At 48.9% G+C, this 23993-nt stretch overlaps 1 protein-coding gene across 2 annotated transcripts in view; it reads left to right on the top strand.

Moving 5' to 3' along the window:
• Positions 1 to 23993, top strand: part of LOC105470273 (protein disulfide isomerase family A member 5) — a 93948-nt gene that overhangs the window by 19096 nt on the left and 50859 nt on the right. The window contains exons 2-7 of one of the 2 annotated variants that reach the window (XM_071092348.1): positions 3591 to 3717; positions 4923 to 5018; positions 6790 to 6877; positions 17000 to 17083; positions 17342 to 17387; positions 21364 to 21456. In XM_071092348.1, coding sequence (XP_070948449.1) covers positions 17031 to 17083; positions 17342 to 17387; positions 21364 to 21456 — 192 coding nt within the window. In that variant the 5' untranslated portion in view covers positions 3591 to 3717; positions 4923 to 5018; positions 6790 to 6877; positions 17000 to 17030. The remainder of the gene's footprint in view (positions 1 to 3590; positions 3718 to 4922; positions 5019 to 6789; positions 6878 to 16999; positions 17084 to 17341; positions 17388 to 21363; positions 21457 to 23993) is intronic. The other variant, XM_011722084.2, reaches the window with a different exon arrangement.

Raw genomic sequence — 23993 nt, 5'->3', positions numbered from 1 at the left:
GAGCCTCAGCCTCTTGTGGTTTCTCTTGTACACGCTTTGTTGTCGCTGCAACTCAGCTGCACACAGCGCTGCCTGGCAGATGAGCTCTGGGCTCACCCTCCCTCCTGCCTTCCCTTTTCCTTCTCCCCAGTTCCAGAAGCTTAGGTGCCTACCAGCCTCAGGAGAGGCTGGGCTACAGGTCAGAGTCCTGAGGCCCTGGGCAAGAGCAGTTGTTGCTCTCCACTGGTCAGATTATCTGAGGATTAAAAACAGCAGTGAGGCAATGTGTTTTTCCAACAGATTATTTTTTTCCCTTTAATCATGTGCATTGAGCTGTGGAGTTTTCAGTCTGAACTCCATTAGCTCCCTGGGAGCAGTAGGATAACATATAATAATAATAAAGTTTAGCAAGCTTTTTGGTGAGCTCTTAAGGTGGCCTGCATAAGGGCAGTGGGTCCTCAGGCATTTTACCCTGCACTGCAGGGTGTGATGAGGGAGAAATCATACCTTGGCTTCCTCTTGGATGGCTTTACTCTGGGGAGAGGGAAACTTTGAATTCCAATGGCAGATTATATTTAGAAACACTAGAATATGGTCATGTTTCAGTCTTCTTCTCTGCTGAGATGGAAGTTTGTGTTGCATATTATGGTAACTGATACTCTCAGAGTGCTTTCTGATTTATAAAACATGTTCAATAAATTATCCCATTTCATCCTCACAGCAATCCCACGAAGGAAGTATCATTATCTCTATGTCAGACGGGAGTCACTAAGCCTCTAAAAGGTTGAGTGACATTGGCTAGGCATCTTAGCTCTTGAATGGTAGGGCTCAGACTCAATCCAAGGCTTCTGGCTGCAAAGAGGCGGGGGGCTGAGAAGGTGTGAGCTCATATTAGAAAGACTGGGATTCAGGTCCTGGCTGTACTTAACGAGCTGTGTAATTTTGGTCATATTATTTTTAAAACAATTTTTTGTAGCATAAATTAAAACTCCTCTCAGTATGACCAAGCATATCAAATAAGCTATGGTTGCCTCTTATTGACCGTGTTCCTCCATGAGCTCTGTCCTCACTCTGTTCTGGTCTGGTTGCTCTGCAGGCTGTTGAACAGTTGTCATCCTGGGATTTCTCTTCACCATCAACGTGGTCAACCTTTTGTCTCTCTCTTTCATTAAATTCTTTGTTTCCATGTCTAATTTTTCATTTACTTTTTGTTTTAGTGGAAAATGGGTCCCAGTATCTTTCTGAGAAAGGGTACACTGGTGGTAAATTTTATACATCTGATATCTTTAATCTGTTCAAGTAAGTTTATTTTCATGATTGGTGGATAGTTTAGCTGGTTACAGAATTCCAGTTAGAAATCATTTTCCTTGAGAATTGTGAAGCCAATGTTTCATTGTCTTTTGTGTGCTGATGAACAGTCTTATGCCAGTTCTGCCTCCTGATCTTTTGTATGTTGTATTTTTTTTTTATTTGAAATGGTTAGGATCTCCCCTTTGTCAGCAGTGTTCTGAAAGTTTTCAGTGATGTATTTTGGTAAGAGTCTTTTTATTCATGATGCTGGGCCCTGCCATCTGAAGACTCACATCCTTCAGGTTTGGAACATTTTCTTGAATGATTATTTTTAATTTATTTGCTTTTTTAGAGATTGAGTCACTGTTGCCCAGGCTGGCCATGAACTCCTGAGCTCAAGTGATTCTCCTGCCTCAGCCTCATGAGTAATTGGAACTGCAGTCATGAGACGCTGTGCCAGGTCTCGAATTAACTTTTTGATAATTGATTTTTCTCTTTTTTTTCTCTCTTTTTCTTTTTCTTGAGTCTCTTTAATTTGGCTCTTGCACTTAATGGGTCCATTCTCTTATTTTTCTTAAGTCCTTTTTTATTTCTTGATCTTTTTGTTGTGTTTTCTAGGAGTTTGTTTTTGTTTTCTCAATTCTACTTCCAACCCTAATTATTTCTGTGATAATTTTACTTTCCAAGAGATTTTCATGATTCTCTTTGAGTATTTATTTTTCTTCATATCATTCTATTCTTATTTTATGGATGCACCATTTTATTTATCTGAGAATAATAATTTTCTTGTTTACTTCTGTGCTTTTAATTTTCTTTTTCCTCTACATTTCATCTTTCCATTGGTTTGTTCTGGTCTCTGTCATTTGTAACTGGTGAACTTTGATCATCTGTCTGTTTTGAAGAGCAAGGTACTAGCCCATGGACTGGCAGCTCTGTGAGTGTGTAGAGGGAGTGGAGAGTGCTTGTTTACTGGGAGAGCCTCACAGTGGAGATTTGAGCAGGAACTCAGCTGTTTCGATTGAGGATCTCCAAATCACTGTCTTTAGGTTGTTTTTCTTATGCTTCTCAGTTTCCCCAGAGGGAAATTCTCTAATCTCTTGCCTGGGGAAAAAGACTGGCAGGTCGCATTCCAGAGAAGGGAAGGGAGATGCTGGGGGCCAGGAGCTTGGAGAAATGAGTGATCTCAAGATTCAGTTTGTAGACTTCCTCTGAATCCCCTTGTCTTTTCTGACGGCCATCCTCCTACCCTCTGCCGGGTTATCTCCCAGTGGAATTTTTCTTACTCAATCTCTCCATATAGTAACCTTCTTGCTTTCTGTCAGGTGGGCAAGGGGCTGTTGCCCAGCTGTGCAGTCTGGGCAAGGGGATCTGCTTTGTGTCTACTCCTTATTCACACTTTTAATAAACCCCCACCCACTGCTTTTAGCCCACCCTTCGTTGTGCCTGCAGAGGTGCCTGACACCTCCAGTTCCCAACGTTTCCCAGGGTTCTCTGGGGGAGAATTGGCTCATTTCTTGTTGACTAACCTCCTGAGATCACTTGCCTGAGTAAGAAAAGCTAAAAGCCTCTTACCCATCCATTCCCACCCTAAGCATTAAGGGATGATCTTATTTCTCTGTATATTTTATGCTTTGATGCTGCTAGATGGGATGGAGTTTTTACATTGCCCGAGAATATGGCATTGGGGTAACATGAGGAATATGGACAGACATTGACCTCCCAGGGGGCTCTCGACTGATGTGTAACAATGCAGAATGTTTATACAAACCTCCCTTGGTATCCTTGAGGGATTGGTTCCAGCATCCCGCCTCCACAGGGTACCAAAGCCCATAGATGCGCAAGTCCTTTATATAAAATAGCATGGTATTTGCATCTAACCTATGCATGGCTTCCTGTATACTTTAAATCATCTCTAGATTGTTTATGATACTGAATACAATATAAATGCCATGTAAGTAGTTGTTATATTGTATTATTTTTATTGATATTATATTTTACTGTTATCCTGTTATTTTTTATGTTTTCAAACATTTTCCATCCATAGTTGGTCACATCTGTGGATGCAGAACCTGCGAGATAGAGGGCTGACTATGTATATCTGTAGTCCATACAGCCTTATAAAAGTGCATGGAGAAGGGAGACTGGGAGTGGGCTGTGGAGTGTCCCTAGAGGTGAAGAAGTAGGTGTGGTACGTGAGATGTGTTGGTTTGCCCTCATCCTCTGGAAGGAAAGCAGCTCTAGGCAGCACATCTGTGGGCACCGATTCTTCTGGGGCCCAGCCAGAAGCTGGAACTCACGGTCGTTGGCTCCTTGATCCCCAGGTGGTCCTGCCATTGTGGCTGTCCTCTGCAAAGGTCTCCTCACTCATTGAGAGAATCTCTGACCCCAAGGACTTGAAAAAACTGCTCAGAACCCGGAATAATGTACTGGTGCTTTACTCCAAATCTGGTGAGTGTCCCTTCCCAGCCTTGAGGTCAACCATCGGGGTAGGATGGGATTCAGGGGAAGGAAGGGGGTGGACATGGAAAGCAGGAGACCTTAGGATGAAAACCACTCAGGGAGGGTCCAAGGGACTTGGGGTTTGTCAGCTTTCCTCAGAAGACAGAGGCAGAGGCATACAGGAGCATTAGCTCTGCCGCTTTCTGATCCCAGGGGTGGTTCCGTTTCTTTTTATGAGTGTTGGGAAAGTCCTCTGGAGCCCCTCGCTCCTCAAGAGGGAGAGGGCGTGTGTGAAGTAGGATGGAGGATCACAATGGCGGGCACTGGGGATGGATGTCCTGGCTTCCTGCACAGGCATGGGGCCGATCCCTGCCAGGGCACACTTTGCCAGAGCTGTTGATTTACTGGCCAGGCCGGCCTATTGCCAGCTGAATGGGCCCCAGGCTCGGGAGCACTCACCCCAGCTGGCAGCCCTGGCCCTGCCAAGCCCATCTGTCCTGCTCTGGGGTCAGATGCAAGACTGAATTTGGAGTGGGCTCTAAGCTTGGGACACAGTATTTCTTGGGGGCAGGAGCAGCAGCCTGCCTCTCTTCCGACCTTGAGACTGGCAAGGACATAGCAGATGGAGAGAGGTTTGCTTGGCTCTTGGCAGTGACTTTGGGGAAGGGTGAACACTGACTCCGTTGAAGTTGTTCCAGCGGAGTTAAGTGTTTTTTGCTGCTTCTAAGGATGCCAAGTTTTCTGTGGCCCTGGAGAAGCAGCAGCCAATGGCTGGGCCGGTTCCGGGCACAGGTTTCCCTGGCAGCTCGGCCTCAACCCTCACTGGCACCTGGGGGATGATAGAGGCTCCAGATGTGCCTGCATTCTCCAGGCATCCCTGGCATGTGGGATGTCTTCATTGCCACTTGCGGCTGCTGCTTCCGCTTCTGAGGGTCTGACGCACATACCCCGAGTGCATTGTTGGGAGCCCAGCATGTGACTAGCATTTCTCTGCTGTCACCTCTCAGGAATAGAGGTGAAATCAAGGGAAAGGGAAGCAGTGTACTCTTGAGGCCTGGGGCATAGGGCCCTGAAAACATGTGGCTTGCTGCTTTGGATAATCCTGGAGTTGGAGCTAGGATGATTGTCAGTGATAGACATGTTCCATTCCTTCTCTAGGGTAGATCCCACCATATAAGCTCATCATAATACAGTCTCATTTGCTCCTTTGCCAGGAGGGAGGCAGTGCGGGTTGTCAGAGGACATCCAGTGTACATATGAGGAAATGGAAGCTGGGAGTAGCAGACTCGTTTGAGATCTCCTAGCAGCAGGTGGGAGATGGTCCCCTATGCCCCGCTGCCTCTTATTTTCTCTGATGGAGGATGGGAAGAGAGTATTGATTCTGCAATGAGAGAAGGGCTTTGAGATCAGAATGGGGCTGAGGCCAGAAAATCATTAGGGAGTTAGAGAGTGGAAAGGTGGGGCCTGTTGTCAGGAGCTTGCAGGGCAGGAGGTAGCGCCTAAGCTCTCTTTCCCTCACCCCACCCTGTCTCGAGCTATTGCGAGTAGAGGCCCTGGTGCTTCCCACTTGTCAGCCTACCTCCTGCTTTCATTGCCTGATGGGGCCTGGGCAATTATTTTAACTTCCTGCCTCCTTGCCCAGGCCTGCTGCACAAGAGACATGTGACCTTCAGTGGGATTTTGAGCAGTGCAAAAACTGGATTTTCTTTGCTCCCTCCCATCCTTCCAAGCAGTGCCTCCCTTTCCATGGCTGAAATGCAGGTTAGGGCAGGGGGTACTTTATCTTGCTCTAGTTTATTTCTCCCCCTCCCCTGCTTCCCAGAACCCAGTCAGAGCAGTGAAACAATGGCTTCCCCACTTCAGTGGCTTGCCCTCCTCCTGTCACCCTGGCCGTGGTTTCCTGGGAGTGCCTCCTCCTAGTGACTCCGTGCATGTCTCTTGAGCGATACTTTTGTTTGCTTCTGTGAAAGGCTCAGCATGCTCTGTATTCACAAACAGCTACCATTATCCACACTAGAAAAGGCGATCTGTGGAGGCACATGATTCAGACATCATTTCTGCTTGGCGTGGGGATGTATCATACGGTTTCTGGCGGGAGAAAGCGGCAGATCGCTCTCCCCACCAGTCTTTGTCTGGCAGGACTTTCAAGTGAGCTCACAGGTGTCACCTAGGAGAATGTGACTCAGGAGCCTGCTGGCCATAGGAATCAAACACTGGCCACAGCCACTTTGCAGTGGATCATTGCAGGCTGGCAGTGCTAAAATCCTGGCCACAGAGGCTCTGTCCCTAAGACCCTGCCCTCCCACAGTAGTATCCGGGTGCCTTGCCCTGACCCATCAGGATTGACACCTGCACCAATGAGAAAGTCTTCCTTTCTTGCGATCACTCCATCCTGTCCCAAGGCGTGGTCCACATTCCTGCAACTGACTCCTGGAGGTGCTGTCAGGACCAGCTCTTGCCCCGTGGCTTCTGGGGAAGTGGGCTGTTAAATGGGGCTTAGGTGTCTTTGGCATTGGCCCATCAGAGCCTAGTGTCACGTATAGACCTCATTTTACCACCAGGTTGTACTGAGCTCCTAGATAAGCATGTGCTCCACAAGTAAAGGAAGGATCTGACCCCAGCTCTCGTCAGCTCCTAGGTGGGGTGCCAGGACATTTGAACATGGAGTCAGCAGCATCATTCCCTGCTTTAGTTATAGGATTGTCATTGTTTATGGAATTTTCAAAATGTATCCCAGAAAGACATGAGTCAGAGACTTTACTGGCCTTGAGGATCTGGCTGAGAGATTCTTGGAAGAGTAAGGTGTGAAGTGTGGATTAAGGCAGGGTGACTTGGGGGTTCTGTGTCCAAGAGGAAGGCCCCTGAGGATGGTGGGATCAGGGGTTTCTGAGAAGAGCCAGGACTATTCTTGCAGCACAAGCCCTGGCACTGTTGAGTGCAGGGATGGGTGTTTTACCTGGTGCTCAGGACTTTTCCACCCGCTCTGGGATTGGTCTCCATCCTTCCTCACCTCTGAGGGAAGATGGCAGAGGTGACCCAGTGCCTTTGGGCACAGATGTTTAATTTTCTGTTTTTTTACAGAGGCGGCAGCTGAAAATCATCTCAGGTTACTGTCCACAGTGGCCCAAGCGGTGAAAGGACAAGGCACCATCTGCTGGGTGGACTGTGGGTATGTGCTGGGGCCATGTGCCATGTGGCTGCTGGGCAGGGGGCACTTGGGGCTTTGAAGGGTGGGGACGGGAACTGTCCTTTGATTAATAATCTGGGAGGGAGTATGCGATGGAAAGGTTCCCTCTAGTGATACTTCAAGGTCACTCTGGACTGGAAGAGTGGTGTCTGGCTTTCCACCCCTTTCTTCACAGCCCAGCCCCCTTTCTTCCCTTTTTCCATAGAGATTTCACTTTCTTCTATTTCTATGTGTTGCTTTCTTCTGTCTTCCCAGAGGGAGGTGAGTGGCAGAGGGGGCCTTCCTGTCTTACAGAGGGAGGCCTTGATACCCCAAGAGGCAAGGTGATTTTCCAGGTTACCCAGCAGGTTTGCCTGTGGTGGGTCTGTAGCAAGAACCATGAGCTTTACCCCCAACCCAGGACATTACCACTAGATGCCTCTGCTGCCCAACATGCAAAGGTAGAATCAGTGGGTCGAGCTGCCTGTGCCTTGGCTTCTGAGGGGGCCCAGGCCTGTAAAGGTCTTCTAAATCTTTAATGTAGCTATTATTGCCTGAGTAATATGCCCTGTTACTACCCTGCAGGTTAAGTGAACATTTATGGTACCCACCCCAGTGTAATCCTCTTCCTCTTCAGTCTGAGTTCTAAATGGTTACTTTTCAAGTGAATTTTTGGGACACAACTGATTTATAAGTTGATGACCTCAAGTTTGTTCTGCCTGTGATTAGAGAGCATTGAAGGAGATTCATATTTTGACAAAACACTGAGTGAAACTAGGATAATAAGTCTTAGCCAAGTGGTGTGTGCTGTAGAGGGTGTGCGTGTGTGTGTGTGGCCTCATACTTCCAGATTCATTCAGATGCTAACTGAACAGAAAAGGCTGCTCACCAGGCAGTAGGTGAGATCTTAGCCATTGGTTAATTCTAGTTCATAGTTGATCCGAAAGGGTGCTTGCCTTCCAGGCATCTCTCTGTCTCCCATATTTGACCAGCCATGCTCTGTGTGACTGGCAGAGTAACAAAGCCTATTAGATGGAGACAAGGCACTTTGGAATTTCCATATCTGGAGGTGACAGCAGTTCTTCCAAGCTGATGGAGGCTTATTGTAGGGAGTTCTTACAAGGCTTGTAGGTGGCAGAAATGGGCAGAGGAGCTTTGACTTAGTTGCTATCTCCACCTGGGTCCATGTAACAGACATTACTGGGCATTTACTACGTGCTTTGAGAACATACAGATGGATAACTGCATCCTCAAGGAGCTCAGTATGTGAGGAGAGGGCAGACACTTAGCCCAGTGATTCCAATGTCAGGTGAACAGTGCCGCAAACACAGACTATATGTATGGAGGGAGAGCCCCTCCATTCTGCCTGGAAAGGTTGAGAAAAGCTTCACAGAGGAGGTCGTGTTCACATTTGGTGCAAAGACCTCAGAGCACAATACCACGTGCTCACAGTGCCCTGGCTTTCCCTGCAGGCGGCCACCTATGGAATGGACCCCTAGAACTGCCTGTGGAGGTAAAAGGCCTGCTGCTGTCCCTGAGTAGCCTGGAAAACATGCAGCGCAAGGTGCCTGAGTGAAATGGGGTCAGGGTAGTGGGTGAAGACAGACTATGGAGATTCAACTTCAGGACTCAAGTTTGGAAACATGATGTCTGGAGTCAATAAAAGTGCCAATGAGAACATCCTGTGAATTTCCACGTGCTCAAATTAAAATTGGGGCAGGGAAGCACCTTGGAGCTTGAAAGAGTTAACCCGAAGACGGAAGGATGGACTATTCCATGTAGTTGCCTCACTCTGTTGAATTTATTCCTGTAAGAGGAAATAGAAACTGAAATGTTAGATAGCTTTTAAAATAGTGTGGATAAGTAGGTGAATTATGGAGCCAAAGTGGATTAAGTTGGACTCAGGAATATCTGGGTGTGAGTTTGAAATTAGAGGCAGGGTGCAATCTTTCCTGAGTAGCCCGAGGTTCAGAACTCTGGGCTGTGGCCCAGGTAGGCCACTCTGGGTGGCAGCTGTCACAAACTACTACTGGAAAAGGAGATCTCCAAGAACTCAGCTCCTACCCTCCAGCTCATTTACTCCTGCTTCTAGACTTCTAAACTTGCCTGGAATCGTCAGGACATGGGGAGCCCCCGTGTTAGCTCCACAGAGCCCTGCAATGAGAGCTCTCGCGGTTGTCCTAAGTGTGTCCAGTCCATTCTGTGAGTCTGTGAATGAGACACACCCAGGGATGGGCAGAAGTGCCGTTGGGAACTTTGCTTTCTGGTGCTGTCTGCTGAGGAGCGAGTAGGTGGCATGGGGCCAGGCTACCTTCTTTATCCTTGTCACTGTAAAATAGCAGGTAGCCAGCCAGAGCTCACCTCCCTCAAATGGGCCCTGCTGAGGCACCCATCTCTCATCGTTTCCAGCTCCACTTCCTGCCCTGCCCACGAAGGGTTGGTGGCTAGGATGGGGACAGGGCTTGGGGTTGGGGTGACCAGGAAGGTCAGGAGGTGACACAGGCCACCCTGCTTTTCCCTTTAAAAGGCAGGCGAGGGGAACAGGGAGCATCTGGGGTGAGAGAAGATGCTACTCCAGTGTCAAGGTGTCTTTGCAGGCGTGTGGAATAAAAGAGAAAGCCTTGGGCTTAGGAGGGGGCCCAGGCTGACTGCTGACTAGTTAGTTAGCTGCACTGCTCACTAGCCCTGTGACACCAGGCAAGTCGGTCACCCTGAGTCTGTTTCCTCAGCTGTGAAATGGGACAGCGATACACGTTCTGCCTTCTTTCCAGGTCTGTGATAAGGATCGGATAAGTGAAAGTTCTTTGTAAAATAGGAAATACAATTTAAATGTGAGACACCGTTCTCCTAGTGTTGTTTTTCATCTAGACAAGTTTGTTCAGGAGGAAGCTGGAGGGGGAGAAATGGTATGCTTGTTCACTCAGCAACTGTTTACTGGGTGAGGACCCCTTGGTTCTTGTAAGGATGAACCTGAAGAAGGTTTTGGGCATGGGAGTGAGCCCCAGGCCATGGGTGTTTTGCTCTGACCCTTAAGAAGTACAGGGTGCAGGCTGGGCACAGTGGCTTGCACCTATAATTCCAGCTCTTTGGGAGGCCGAGGCAGGTGGATCACCTGAGGTTGGGAGTTCGAGACCAGCCTGACTAACATGGAGAAACCCCATCTCTACTAAAAATACAAAATTAACTGGGCATGGTGGTACATTCCTGTAATGCCAGCTACTCGGGAGGCTGAGGCAGGAGAATCACTTGAACCCAGGAGGTGGAGGTTGCGGTGAGCCAAGATCGCACCATTGCACTCCAGCTTGGGCTACAAGAGCAAAACTCCGTCTCAAAAAAAAAAAGTACAGGGTGCAGTGGAATTTGTAGGACTAAAGGTCAGGAGACCCAGCTTTGAGTCTAGGCTCTGACATCAAATAGCTGTGGGGCCTTTGGCAAGTCACTGCCCCTCTCTGGGCTTCAGTTGAATCTTCTGGGAAATGTGGGGTTGAATCTTCCAAGTTTCTCTCATCCCTAAATAGCCTGGTTCAGAAAATGCTGGAAGCTTCCAGGCTTGGTGTGTGTGTGTTATAAGCATGGTGGTGGGCGCGTGCCTTCTAGTCTTTGAGGGGGGTATTTTTCTCTTTGTGCCCCTCCCTCCCCATTCCCCATTTTGGAAGGGTTCCTATCCTTCTCTCTGAGGTTCTCTCCTGTCTCCCTCTTTTCTCTCCCCTTATTAGGTTTCTGTTCCCTTTTCCCAATCCTGAGTCCAGGACTCCCTGCAACCTGGCACGGCCCTTTTTGTTTTTGAGACAGTCTCTGTTGCCCAGGCTGCAGTGCAGTGTCACAATCTCAGTACATTGCAGACTTGACCTCCCAGGCTGAAGCCTTCCTCCCAGCTCAGCCTCCCCAGTAGGCGCATACCACAATGCTCAGCTAAGTTTTGTATTTTTTTGTAGAGACCAGGTTTTGCCATGTTGCCCAGGCTGGTCTTGAACTCCCAGGCTTAAGCAATTCACCTGCCTCTGCCTCCTAAAATGCTGGGATTACAGGCATGCGCCACCGTGCCTGGCCTGGCCTGGCCTTCTTTTGGCCTCTTTTCTCCTCTCTCCTTTCTGTATGGATATTTCTTTTCCTTTTCTTTTTTTAATTTTTTTGCTTTTCTGGCTCTTTCCTCCCTATTCCTCTATGCGCACCTGCAGGAACACACGAACACTTCTCCGCTGGTTTTCTCCCTGCTCCAGGTCCTGTAACTTGTTGTTCTGGGGTGTCTGTAGGGCGTCTGACTTCTGTCCAGGGTTTTGTCAGCTTTCCTTCTCCCTCACTCCACTCCTGGCTCAGACCTCAACAGCCACGCTCAGTCTGGCTGGTGGTGGTTGTCCGGCTGTTAAGCGGGTTGTGTGTGCGGGAGTTGGTATTCCCCTCGTGCCCTGCCAGCTGGGCGCTGGGGCTCGGGCTTGGCGTGGAGTGCTGCTGTCTGGGAAGTTGAGCTGGAGCCAGCATGGAGCTGTGCCTGGTTTGCTAATTCCTGAGGCTGCATCTCACAGGGGGCAAGGCTGTCCTATCAGGTGCTTGCTACTTTCTTTTCCTTAAGGCTTAGGGTCACTGCTTAACCACATCTGCTTTCTTCCCTGCCCTTCTCCCCATCTGCTTGATTTCCCTGGAGCGGTGACAGCTTCCCAGATGTAAGATTGGGGACCTGCCAGAGCAGGCATAACATATTTTGAAGACTTATGTTTTTTCCTAAAAACTATTTGAATTTAGCATTTGCTCCTCAGCATGTTCAACATTACTTACAGGGGGTAAAACAGACTCCCAGAAGAAGTGCCATGTTTATCTTGTGGCTTCAGATACCTTCCAGCACAACACCATGCACTTGTTGGAGTGACACATCCCCTTGAGGAGCAGAGCCTTAGAATTGCTGGGCTGGGAGGGCAGTGGAGGGGAGGCACCTTACATGTCTTCAGAAAAGCCATGTTCCTCTCTCTTTTTCCCACCACTCTTACTAACTGTACTGTGTAATCCGGACCCTGTGATGCACCTTCTTGAGGCATGTGCCAAGGGAAACAGCCAACTCGGGGAGGAGCCCTATTGTAGGGAATCCTTCCTTCAGAGGGTGCTACGTGACCACCATGGCCTGTCCAAGGTCAAGGTTCAGCTCTTTCAGGACTTCTGTCTCATTGCCTCCTGCCTTGTATCCTCCAGCCACATTCTTTCACATCGTCCTTGGTACTTGGCATCAGGCAGTCACTCAGTATTTCTTGCTCAGCACTCGCCCCCCTTTTCTTCACGTCCTTGAAGTGAGGACACTTTCTACCTTTCTTCTCCTACCTGGCCCCAGGAGATCATGGGTCCACCTGGCCAGAATCCTGCCATGTTAGACCGGGGCCGGTGGGAGGAAGAGAGTTATCCATTCTTTGATGGGGAAATGGAGCTAGAGAGGCTGGGGTAGCCATGGGCACAAAGTTAATGTTAAGACAGGCAGAAGCCTTCCTTCTTGTCTTCAGTGTGGTCTTGTTTCTACCCCACCAGGAGGGGCTGAACATGGTCTGCCGTGGACGTGAGAACCCCAACTGTGGCTGGCTGAGGATCCGGTTGGGAGGCGAGGAGAGAGATGACAGGGGTTCAGAGGTTATTTTGTCTCCATTTTTCGCCCCAGGTTCTGGCTCGTGGTTCATGTGTCAGGATATAAGGCAACCTGTCTCAATGCTTTATTTAGTCTGACTTGACCCCGTAGAGAAATCAAGCTCCATTCAGTTTATGTGGATAACTCTGGCATTTTGCAGCTCAGGAAACTAAGGGTCCTGCCAGAGGTCGCTAATGGCAGAGCCAGATGTTGAAACTGTCATTCTAGTGGGCTGTGGTACTCAGACTGGACTGGTGAAAGACCTCAGACCCCCACCCCCTGACCCCGCCGTCTCCCAGACCTTGTTTTTCCTCTTTCTTCCTGCTCTCACCCCCACTTTGATCCCTGGGCCTGACTCCCCAGAGTGTGTGTCTCCAGTCTCTTGGATAGTAATTACTGCACAGGAAAATCCAATAAACACAGCACTGTGTACCTGCAGCAGCCACTCCCGACTGGCAGCCAGCTGTCCCGTGGCAGATTCAGATGAAAACACCCATGCCCATGTGTCTGTCTGGGCGTGGGGGTGTGGGGTGGGGAGGGAAGTGTGTGGAGGCCTCTGCAGTCTTTCCTTCCACATTATCCGTGGAAGACAGCCAAGTGAGGTGGGGAAGGATAGGATGGAGCAGATCAGTGGCCTTGGCGCCTCGTTCCTTGGAACAGTGGTGAGTAAATGGGCAGAGGGATGGCTGGTTCTTGCAGGACAGGGGCCAGGGGAGTGGCGGGTGACGGTCTTTGCACTGCCAGCCCCTTCTCCATGACCCACGGTGGCGTTCTCCATCCCCTCAATTCTAGCAAAGCATCTCGTTTTCCTGCTCACTGCTTTGTCTCCTTTCTCCCCTAGAGCCTCAGTCACTGGCTGGGGGAGGGAGGTAGGCAGTAGATCAATTAATTGTACTTAATCTCTCAACTCAGATCCTTTTAAGTCTCTGAGCTTAGGTAATTTTCTCCCCTACTTGAACTCTTCTGGTATTTATTGTCTGCACTGCACAATTAGTGTGTGCACACATGCTTGCGCACACACACACTACTCACACTTATACACTCTGAGAGACAGAACTGTGGGAAGGAGGGGAGCAGTGCTGAGAGAACATTGTCAGGAATTGTCATCTGGCAGGATTCCTGGAGCTCAGTAGACGGAGCCCAGAGATCCCAGAAAGCCAGAAACACAGAGCCTTATCCCAGCGGTGGTAAGATAATATCATTCATTTCAGCCATTCAGTCAGGTGATTTATAGAGTGCCTACTATGTGTCAGCTGCTGTTGTGCCACTGGGGAGATAGCTGTGCACAAAACCAAGCCCTTGGCTTCACGGAGCACATGTTTCTGATGGGGCAGGCAGTGGACAAGTTGGTCAGATGTTGACAAGCGCCGTGGAGAGGAAGACAACAGGGGAGGGGAGATTAGGAGTGCTGGATCCAGTGGTCCTCGGGTCTGTGCCGGAAGTGTGCTCAGACGGGACAGGAAGCCTCCTCCCCACTCACCTCTCAGGGAAAGAAAGAATGCAGGGAATGGGGAGAGGAGAGAATCCTTAGGAGTGTTACAAAACCTAACAAAGAAGGTGGCACAGAGTCTGGAGTAAGGGCTCGTGGGGCACTTGCTTAGGTGGAGTGAGGGCAGGAGGCTGCGCACTGGGCTGAACCTTGGAGGCCAAGCTGAAGAACAAGCAGGGGTGCCTCTGTGGCCCCAGCTCTACCAGCCAACTTAGTTGATTTGGATTCTTAGTCCTAAGACTTGCCTGGGCCCTCAGGGAACCTAAGGCTGCCGTCGTGGGACTTTTTCGTGGAAAGGTTTCCCACAGAGTGGACCGGGATTGGCGTGGGAATGAACCAAGCCCCTGTTTCCTCCCTCTGCTTTGTGATAGTCACAGGCAGAGGCTGCTAGCCAGGCTTGATGGAAGAGAGAGGGACATGGGGTGGGGATTCTCCCCTCCAGTTGCTGCCTTGCAGCGTCTGAGCCGCCCAGGCAGGCACTGCAGCATGAACCGAGAGGCGATGAGCCGGCCCTTCACATGCCGTGGGTGCCAGGATGGGGCTGATGGGGCTGAGGGAGGCTGCGCACATCCCATCCCAGCGTTGGCTCCTGCCCCAGCTGCTGTTTGTTGTTGCATTTGGGTGGACGGTAGGTGGTCACAGAAACAGTGGAGCACAGAAGAACAAAGGCCAACGAGGAAGGTGCCAAGTGAGTGGTTGTAAACATCCCAAGTCGAGCCCTCTGTCCCGGGGAATTAACTCAAGCGGGGAAGGGGCACCTCATTCACAGTTGTTATCAAACAGACCCACCACCCCTCAGTGCAGCTTCACCACAGAGTCCCTGCGGGACAGGGCACACCTGAACTGTAATAGCGGTGGTCAGAAGAGGCATATGTGGACCTCAGAGGGCTTTAGGATAAGAAAGTTTTCAGCGGATGCCCTGGGCTGCCCTCTGTATTTGGAGAGCCCACCCCCAGCTTGCCGCTTCTCTCTGGACTCTATCCTAAAATGTCCTTGCCACCTTGAGGGAGGAACTATTGCAGTTCCTCTCTGGATTCTTCATGCATTTCATGAGTCCCCACTGTTTGCCAGGCCCAGGGCTGGAAGCTACAGTGGCTGCAGCGATGGCTAGACAGCTGGGACTAGTAGGGAGGAAACCCCTGGGCCTGAGGGAGGAAGGGAGCAGGGAGGCACTCCTCCTCTCTGACCGTCACACACCTCTCCAGTAAGACATGCTTCTTGAGTTGCAAATTGTATCTTTACACTTAAAATGAGGTCCTGCGTTTTTTACATGTCCACTGATGAGTGTTGCTTTTAGAATTGAGCTGAGTGGTTTAATTAGTCCATCTGTTCTGGGCTGGTGCACAGCTGTGTGAAGCTAATGGCTGTTGGTGGAGGTGAGGTGTGTAAGCAACAGGGGGATACAGTGCCTTGCCTCAGGTGGCTGTCGTACCTGTCCCAACAAAGTTCCCCAAAAGATGACTCCAGTTGTGTAGTCAATGGTGACCAGTGGGCACTGGGTAGCCGAGATGCCCTCACTGAGTCTTTTCAGGGCTGGGGAGATGACCCCCAAGTAACAAGCAGAACTCTCGGACTGGCTGAGTGCAGGCAGGACGGGGAAGCTGTGGGAGCAGGTCAGGTCTCTAAGGGGCTGGTGTAGGGCACAGGGGAGCCAAACCTCGTGGAGGTAGGGGAGAAGAACATGAGCCAGTGAAGGAGCTAGTCTAATGCAATGAGTGGTTGCCAAACTTGAGCACACATCAGAATCACCTAGAAGGTTCTTCAAATGCAATTGCTCAGGTATCCCCAGGGTTTCTGATTTAGTAGGTCTGGGATGGGGCTGATAATTTGCATTTCTCACAGGTTCCTGGATGATGCTGGTGCTACTGGTTCAGGGACCACATATTGAAATCCATTGTTCTAACAGGCAGGGCACTAAGATGAAATGAGGTTGTGCACGAGTGCTTTGTAAACGGGGAATGGTACCTGACAGGCATTTCTTATTGGAAGAGAGTGTAATATCCCAGATGCCAAGGGAGGGGCTCCTTTAACCACAGCCTGGTCCTTTCTCCTTTTGTCTTTTGTCAATACCTGGCCAGATTTCATAACTTCTTCAACATGGTAGCATGTTTTCCTCTTACCTTGGTCACATAGTGTATAGCAGGTAGCCTATGTCAGAGCTCTAAAAACAAAAATCTTGCTTGTCCCACCCCCGACAGTGATTCCAAATTAATAATCAGGGGAAGGCCAGGGCATCGATCTTTTTAAAAACTTGCCTGGTAAATCTAAAGAGTGGCCAGGATTGGAGTTTATTTTCTTGTTACCATGGATTGTCCACCCCCTAAGCTGCTGGGGCACCTCCTTTGTCTGGACCTGTCTTTGTCTGGGCCTGAGGGAGGAAGGGGGCAGGGAGACCAGTCCAGCTAACATAGCAAAACCCGATCTCTACTAAATGTCCTTCTCCCTCTGTCTGTCTGTGTTGCCACCCACAAGTCATGACACACCTGCTCCTGTCTGCTTGTCTCTTTATTTTCTTTTCTTTCTTTCTTTTTCTTTTTTCTTTTTTTTTTTTGAGGTGGATTCTCTCTTTGTCATCCAGACTGGAGTGCAGTGGCACAATTTTGGCTCACTGCAACCTCTACCTCCTGGGTTTAAGCGATTCTCCTGCCTCAGCCTTCCGAGTAGCTGGGGTTGCAGGCATGCACCACCACGCCTGGCTAATTTTTGTATTTTTAGTAGAGACGGGGTTTCACCATGATGGCCAGTCTGGTCTCGAACTCCTGACCTCAGGTGATCCACCTGCCTCAGCCTCACAAAGTGCTGGGATTATAGGCATGAGCCCCCGCAGCCAGCCTCTGTCTTTCTTGATCAGCCCTTAGCCTCCTAGTTAGTCTCCTCCCTCCAGTTCTCACAGCCCATCTGTAGTAAGGCCCTCATCTGCTATTGGGAATTCCAAGTTACCTGGCTTATTTCTTAGGACACCAGCAGATTTTGCTGTCAACACCTTTATGAGGACTTCAGGTGATAAATGGTTCCCGACATTTGTGTCTTTCAGTGATGCAGAGAGTAGGAAATTGTGCAAGAAGATGAAAGTTGACCTGAGCCCGAAGGACAAAAAGGTCGAATTATTCCATTACCAGTAAGTACACATGGGCATTTCCAATTTCCAAGTAAGTGCCGAACGTTTTCATTGGTATTTTCAGTGAACAGCAATTTTTAGTTAGATTAATTTTATTTCAGAATGGTTTTCTTCCTGTGTTTACAATTGTTTCTTTAAAAAAATAAAATCCTGAACTGCATTCAAAAGCTGAACCTTATTAAGATGCTGCAGGAAACCAAAGGTATGTATCTTCACAACCATTCTTAAAGTTAACACATTTTTCTCCTCATTTGACAGGGATGGTGCATTTCATACTGAATATAACCGAGCTGTGACATTTAAGGTAAATTTACCTCCCTCATTCTCAGCAGAGGTGGAGTCTGAATGGACGCCCAAAGTCTGGCAGGTTTTCTCTCTGAGAAAAGAAAGGGCAGATTGCACAAATAGCTCTTCTGAATGACCTGAGAGATTCTTATCTCTAGAGCATATGTCAGCAGAATATCTGGAAAAGTTTGTAGCTCTTAACACAACAGATTAACCCAGCTTTGGAGATGGGTTTGTGAATGTATCAGCAGTTGTCCAGTGAGGCAGATGATGTCACCTCTCTCTCTGCCAAAGGCCTGGGCCTCCTTTTGCTGTAGCTTCAAAGTCCTCCCCTCATCTCTGCGGTAGTGGCCACCCTCAGGCTGGGTGGGACGTACGGTGCCCAGGTTAGCACAGGGTGTCACACATGGGCAGGTTGGCACCTTTGGCCTGATGCAGCTTGTTCCAGATGAGATATGGGTATCATTGAAGAGTTCTCTGCTATCAATCCAGTTTAGAAGTAGATGAAAAAGCATAAATGGAAAGAAATATAAAATCCTGTAATCTATACATGCTTTGTAACCACAAAGCAGCTGCCCCAGCCCTTAGTCCTCCTGAACTGCAACTCTCCTCCTTCAGGGTTAGGATTCCCTTCCTCCAACCTGTCTTCTGCTTTCTGGTCCTGTGTTGGCTGAAGCCATATATTTCTTCTGGTCCTGACATGTTTGAACTCACTTCCTAACCCTCCTGTTTCCCACACTGGGTTGGACCCTGCACTCCTGTCTCTTCATCTGCCCCTCTTTCTCCATCTGTGTCTCTTCCATTTTTTTCCTATCTGTCCATCTGTCTGTGCAGCTGTCAGAGACCCTCTCCCTCTGCCCTTCCTTCTCCCTCTGTCTCTCCCCACCATCTCTCCAGGTCATTTCTTGCTTATCCACTAACACTCATTCTTTTTTTAAGTTGCTACAGCGTTCACCTTATATAGGGACTCAGCCTGATTACTCATCACCTTAACACCTACTTAGACACTTAGAAAGTTCTTCCAACTACAGTTGCTCAGCCCTTCTTATTCTGTGTTAAGACGTCAACTGAAGTTATTGGAGAGAACACACGTTCCCCAGGAACAAGATTTAACTGGGTGGGATGGGGGAAGCGCTTATGCAATGATGGAGAGAGGGCTAGGGTTTTGTTTTATTATTGGAGGCTGTGTATATTTTATGTTTAACTGAGACCTCTGAGGAATCCATCTTGGGCTTATGGAGCAGGGAGTTCTGAGCAGCTACTCAGAACTGTGGTAGCAGAGAAGCAGCAAGGAGCCCAGGCGGCCCCAGCGTGCCACTGGGTGTCTGGGTGGGAGAGGCAGAATCCTGGCTTCGCCCCACCTCTTACAAAGATCAGGTGTGTGAGGTCGGCGTTCTCTTGACCTTCCCGTGATTTTGGCATCAACAAGGTGAAGAAGTGGCTGAGCATTGTACGGGGCCAGAGTCTTCAGTTTCAGATGGCACTCTTAGTCCCAGCACCCCTAGCAGGACGGGGGCAGAGTCCCTGGAGTTCTCCAGGGCAGAGGGAAGGGGACAGGATGGTTCCCTGACTGCTGATGGCTTCTGCTTTTTCAACTTGAGACAGCTGAGATCAGAGCTCACCTTAGTCACTGATTAACTTTCCTGGGACCCTGACTCCAGAGAGACGGAGGAGCCCCCAATAGGAGGGGCCCATGGCCTGCAGGCCCATATTCTGGCTGTGGTTTTTGTCAACCCACATGGTTGGGCAGAAGCCTGGTCACAGATGCTGTGCCACGGCATCTAGAGAGGTCACAGGCCAGATAAGTGAGAACTTATCTCCCCATTGGCAAAGAATAGGAAACTCAAAGCGGGGAACATCCCCTTTAAGCTGCCCTTTCCTTGTTCACACATACTCCCCAAATCCTTACTGTAGAAGTGGTGAGGGCCAGAGGTGCCTGGCAGTCTGCATTCAGATGACTCACTGATGACCTCAGGGCCCAGTAGCTGTGAGCCAGGATCACAGCCGGGAAGGTGTCCTGAAGGCCAGATGCAGTGTCAGGCGGTGCCTGGGACTCAGAGCACCCAGAATAGGACCATTGAGGGTGGGCTTCCAGTACTGCTCCCCACAGACTTTCCCCATGAGGTCTTGTCCAGTTAGATCAACTCGGAGAGAACCTATGGGTGGGGTTATTCAGCTTCAGTTAAATGAGAATAATCCTCACCTGAAAAGCAAGGTTGTGTGTACGGACATGTCAGTTGTCACATTAAAAGGTCATTTCTCTCCTTTTTCCATCCACTGCTGTCTTTTCTTCTTGGCCACCCTCAGACTGGATGGGACCTCAGGCTGAGGTGGAGATGGGGGCGGGGGGCTGGGCGTGGGGCCAGGAGTCCCCCAGAGCAGCAGTTCTTAACTTGTTCTGGGGTCCTGATCCCACTGAGCACCTGCTGAACACAGACCTCCCTGAAACAGTGTGTGTGCATACAGTCAAAGTCAATGTTTTCACATGAGCCTGGGGTTTCACTGACTCCTGAAGTCCCTCGTGCACCCTAGATTAAGAACCCTGCACCGGGTATTTCTGGAACCCCAGGCAGGTGGGCGCCTACCAGCATCTTTCTCACATGGCCTCGTGGACAGGTGCCTCTGCAGCTGTGGGTGAGTGCGGGTGTCGGGAAGATCCTGCCAATTCCATAGTTCCTTAGGTTGTCATGGCAAAGCTTTGACAAGGGACCGAGAAAGGGTGGATCCGCCTTTTGCTGTGGCAGAAATGGCTGTTCTCTTGCCAGGAGGCGTTTCACAGCTCCACTTGGACAGGCAGGAAGCACTACCTGAATGAAATCCTATGAAGTCTTGGCTGTCTCCCATTCTCCCGTAGTAGTTCTTTCCAAATAGAGTTTCCAGAAATAATAAGCCTTTCTAAGGTCCTCTCCGTGTGTGACCGGTGGATGGGCTGAATGCATACCCTTATTATTATAGAAGGGCACCTCCCTTTCTCATCTCAGGCCGCACACACACACACAAACACACACACTCTCAGTTCAGCATCTGCTCGCTGGAGCGTGGTCAAAGGTGACAGAAGTAACAGAATCTGACTGGGGTCTGGTACCTGATCCTGGCTTTCACAGACTTTGAGCACCGTCTCTGAGTGACTGAGGGGGAAGGGAATGCTGCTTCTGCCCTGAACTGATGAGAGTGGCAGGGGGGTACGGAGGAGGGTGGAAGGACAGTGCCCCTCTTCCCTGCCCCTGTACATCTTCCCCAAAGGGAGTGGAGATTTGAGTCATTGTACACATAACAAAGGCCAGCAAAGTCCTTTATCTGTAAGAACTTTGTCAGATCTTCAATCCAGGCAGTCTGGAAGAGGGGCCCAGGAAGAGAAGTATAGCCACAAGGGTGAGGCCACATTGGTGCTCACCCTGCCCTGGGGGCTTCCCAGCCTGGACCCCACTTATTCACATATAGTGGAGGATAATCAGGATTTAATCCACTCCAAAACCAGTTTAGATCATGAAATACCAAGCAGGTCGTAAGTAGGCATGATGATCTGCTTATGGGATGACAGTTTTAGTGGCTGCAGGAATGTGGAAATGTCTCCTTTGGATGAGACTGAGACCATTATTCCATTAGTCAGAAAGACTTCTTGGAGGAGATGAGATTTAGTAGAAGCACTAGTATGTCTCTGGTTTGAATAAGCCAACTCATTGTCTCAAATTTTCTTTTTTTTTTGTCTATGAAGATGCATAGTAGGCATGGACCACCTGACTGGAGTGGGCAAGGTGTCTTGTGATTGAAAAAGCCTGGTGGGAGTGGTGGAGGTGCATTTTTGGGGCACTTATCCATGATGTCAGTGGACAGTGGAAATAACACACCCTCAAAGCTCATGCCACATGCAGTCCTGAACCCAGCACCTGGTGTGCCCAGGTCTCCAGGCAGGGAAACAGGACAGGTTCCTGATTCCCCCACCTCCCTCTTTTCAGGGCTAAAATGCATTTTCTCTTCTCTCTTTTTTTCCTCAGTCCATAGTGGCTTTTTTGAAGGATCCAAAAGGGCCCCCACTGTGGGAGGAAGATCCTGGAGCCAAAGATGTTGTCCACCTTGACAGTGAAAAGGTAATGTATTCCTGTCAGTTCTGATGGGTGCTGGAATCTTCCCTAGTACTAGGGCCTCCCAAGGAAAGGAGCCCAACAAACTGAGAAATGGGACTATTCCAGGATCACTTGTACTTTCCTCTAGGGAAGCTAGGCCAGGACCCTAATATTTGACTCCCCTTCCCAGCTCCATCTTGTAACCAGTGGCGATCACACGTTGCCTGAGAATTTTCTCCATTCTTCACCTTCCTTATTTAATGTATTTGAACATGTTTAGATTTTCCGTACATTAATATAGGTTTAAATGTTCTCTCTCTATTGTGTAATCCAGATGTTGCTAGGATTGGCTTTACATCTTGTTTTTTGTTTTGTTTTGTTTTGTGTTTTTTAAAGAATAACCTTAGAGATTTAGGTTAGATTTCCAGAGACTTGAGGCAGATCTCTATAATTCTGGAACATTCTATAGCTTTCAACTAATTATTTACCCTCTTATGCTTTGATTTCCAAATTTGGCCAGGGGTGGAGGTAGAAGGGTAGATCTAGATTATAGTCTTTGTTAGTTCTTAAGTATTTAACAAAAGCTATGACAGGCCGGTTGTGGTGGCAGGTGCTTGTGGTCCTAGCTACTCAGGAGGCTGAGGCAGGAGGATCACTTGAGCCTAGGAGTTCAAGGGTAGCCTGGTTAACGTAGTGAGACCCCATCTCTAAAAAAATAAAGAATGCAAAAGCTGTGACACACATTGCCCCTCCGTCCACAGCCTGCCCACCTGACCTGAATGTGCATCTTTAGCCATGTGCATCCGTGTTTGTATGATGCCTTCACTTAGGATGGGCAAGAATTTCTCTGTGATTGTCCAGATGGTCTGTGAGTCAAGCAGTGCTTTCTGTAGATGGAAGGAGAAGGTTCATTCCTATCTCGATAAAATAAAACATAGCTTTCATCTTTCTCTTCCTCCTCTCCCTTTTCCTTTAAAATTGTTGACTCTTTTTTGTTGTTGTTTTTAGAGACAGGGTCTGGCTCTGTCACCCAGGTTGGAGGAGTACAGTGTTGTGATCATAGCTCACTGTAACCTTGAATTCCTGGGCTCAAGTAATCCTCCTGCTTCAGCCTCCTAAGTAAGTGGGACTACAGGCGCATGCCACCATGCCTGGCTAGTTTTTAATTTTTTACTCACGCCTGTAATCTCAGTACTTTGGGAGGTGGAGACGGGTGGATCACTTGAGGTCAGGAGTTCAAGACCAGCCCGACCAACATAGTGAAACCCCACGTCTACTAAATTACAAAAATTAACCGGGCATGGTGGCACCTGTAATCCCAGCTACTCAGGAGGCCAAGGTACTAGAATTGCTTGAACTCCAGAGGCAGAGGCTGTAGTGAACCAAGATCATGCTACTGCACCCCAGCCTGGGTGGCAGAGTGGGGTGCCAAAAAAAAAAAAAAAGACATCTTCAAGATGACAATACTGGCTCTTTGTGTCCCAGAAAATGTTGTGCCCAGCCCTTAATTTGAATCACCACTGATCCACTTGGTTGGCCTACAATGATGATACATTTTATCTTCCTCCAGAAGGTTAAAAAAAAGGCATCATTTTCTTTTGCGCCAACAAGCATTAAGAGTACAGTCAATAGGCAAGTTACAGAGGCCCATGCCTGTAATACCAGCACTTTGGGAGGCTAAGGTAGGAGGATTGCTTGAGGCCAGGAGTTCAAGACCAACTTGGGCAACATAGTGATAGCCACCACGCCGGGCCCACAGGTTTTTTAAAAAGACATCTTTAAGGCCGGGCACAGTGGCTCACCCCTGTAATCCCAGCACTTTGGGAGGCCAAGGAGGGTGGATCACAAGGTCAGGAATTCAAGACCAGCCTGGCCAACATGGTGAAACCCCATCTCTACTAAAGATACAAAAAATTAGCCAGGCGTGATGGCACGCACGTGCCTGTAATCCCAGCTACTTGGGAGACTGAGGCAGGAGAATTGCTTGAATCTGAGAGGTGGAGGTTGCAGTGAGCCAAGATCATGCCATTGCCTCCAGCCTGGGTGACAGGGCGAGACTCCTTCTCAAAAAAAAAAAAAAAACATAAGAGGGGCAAGTGCCAGGAGAGAATGGCACATGTGCCTAGAACCATGGAAATACCAACAGCCTAAACGGAGAGCTGCTCCTGTGAGGATGAATGTTGAGAGTTCCTCTGGAAAGTGATTGCCTGGTGCCTTCCTCCCCCAGATACAACGTCCTAACCTTCCTCAGGTTGTTCTTCTGTAACTGTAGGAATATCAAGCAGAAATATTTCTTTCACACCTGTAGCGAATCCTCTCATTCCGCTTTGTGCTCTTTTCTCTCCTATGGAAATAAGAAGTATAGCTGGTTGTCTGCTAATAGAATGTCCACATAAGTAATGAAAAATTCCAAATTCAAGTTTGAATTGCTGATTCAATTTGTAGGCTTGGAATTTCATACTTTGTGAAGGTAATTAAGCATCTTTGAATGTAATATCTGTTACTACTCAGGATATGAAACCAAATTGCTATAGGCTCAATAAAAATCTCTTCTCGGATCT

Source organism: Macaca nemestrina, chromosome 2 (genome assembly GCF_043159975.1).
Source record: "Macaca nemestrina isolate mMacNem1 chromosome 2, mMacNem.hap1, whole genome shotgun sequence".
Classification (NCBI taxonomy): Eukaryota; Metazoa; Chordata; class Mammalia; order Primates; family Cercopithecidae; genus Macaca; species Macaca nemestrina.
Note: the sequence above shows the minus strand (reverse complement) of the source record. Positions and strands in the feature narration are given on the sequence as shown.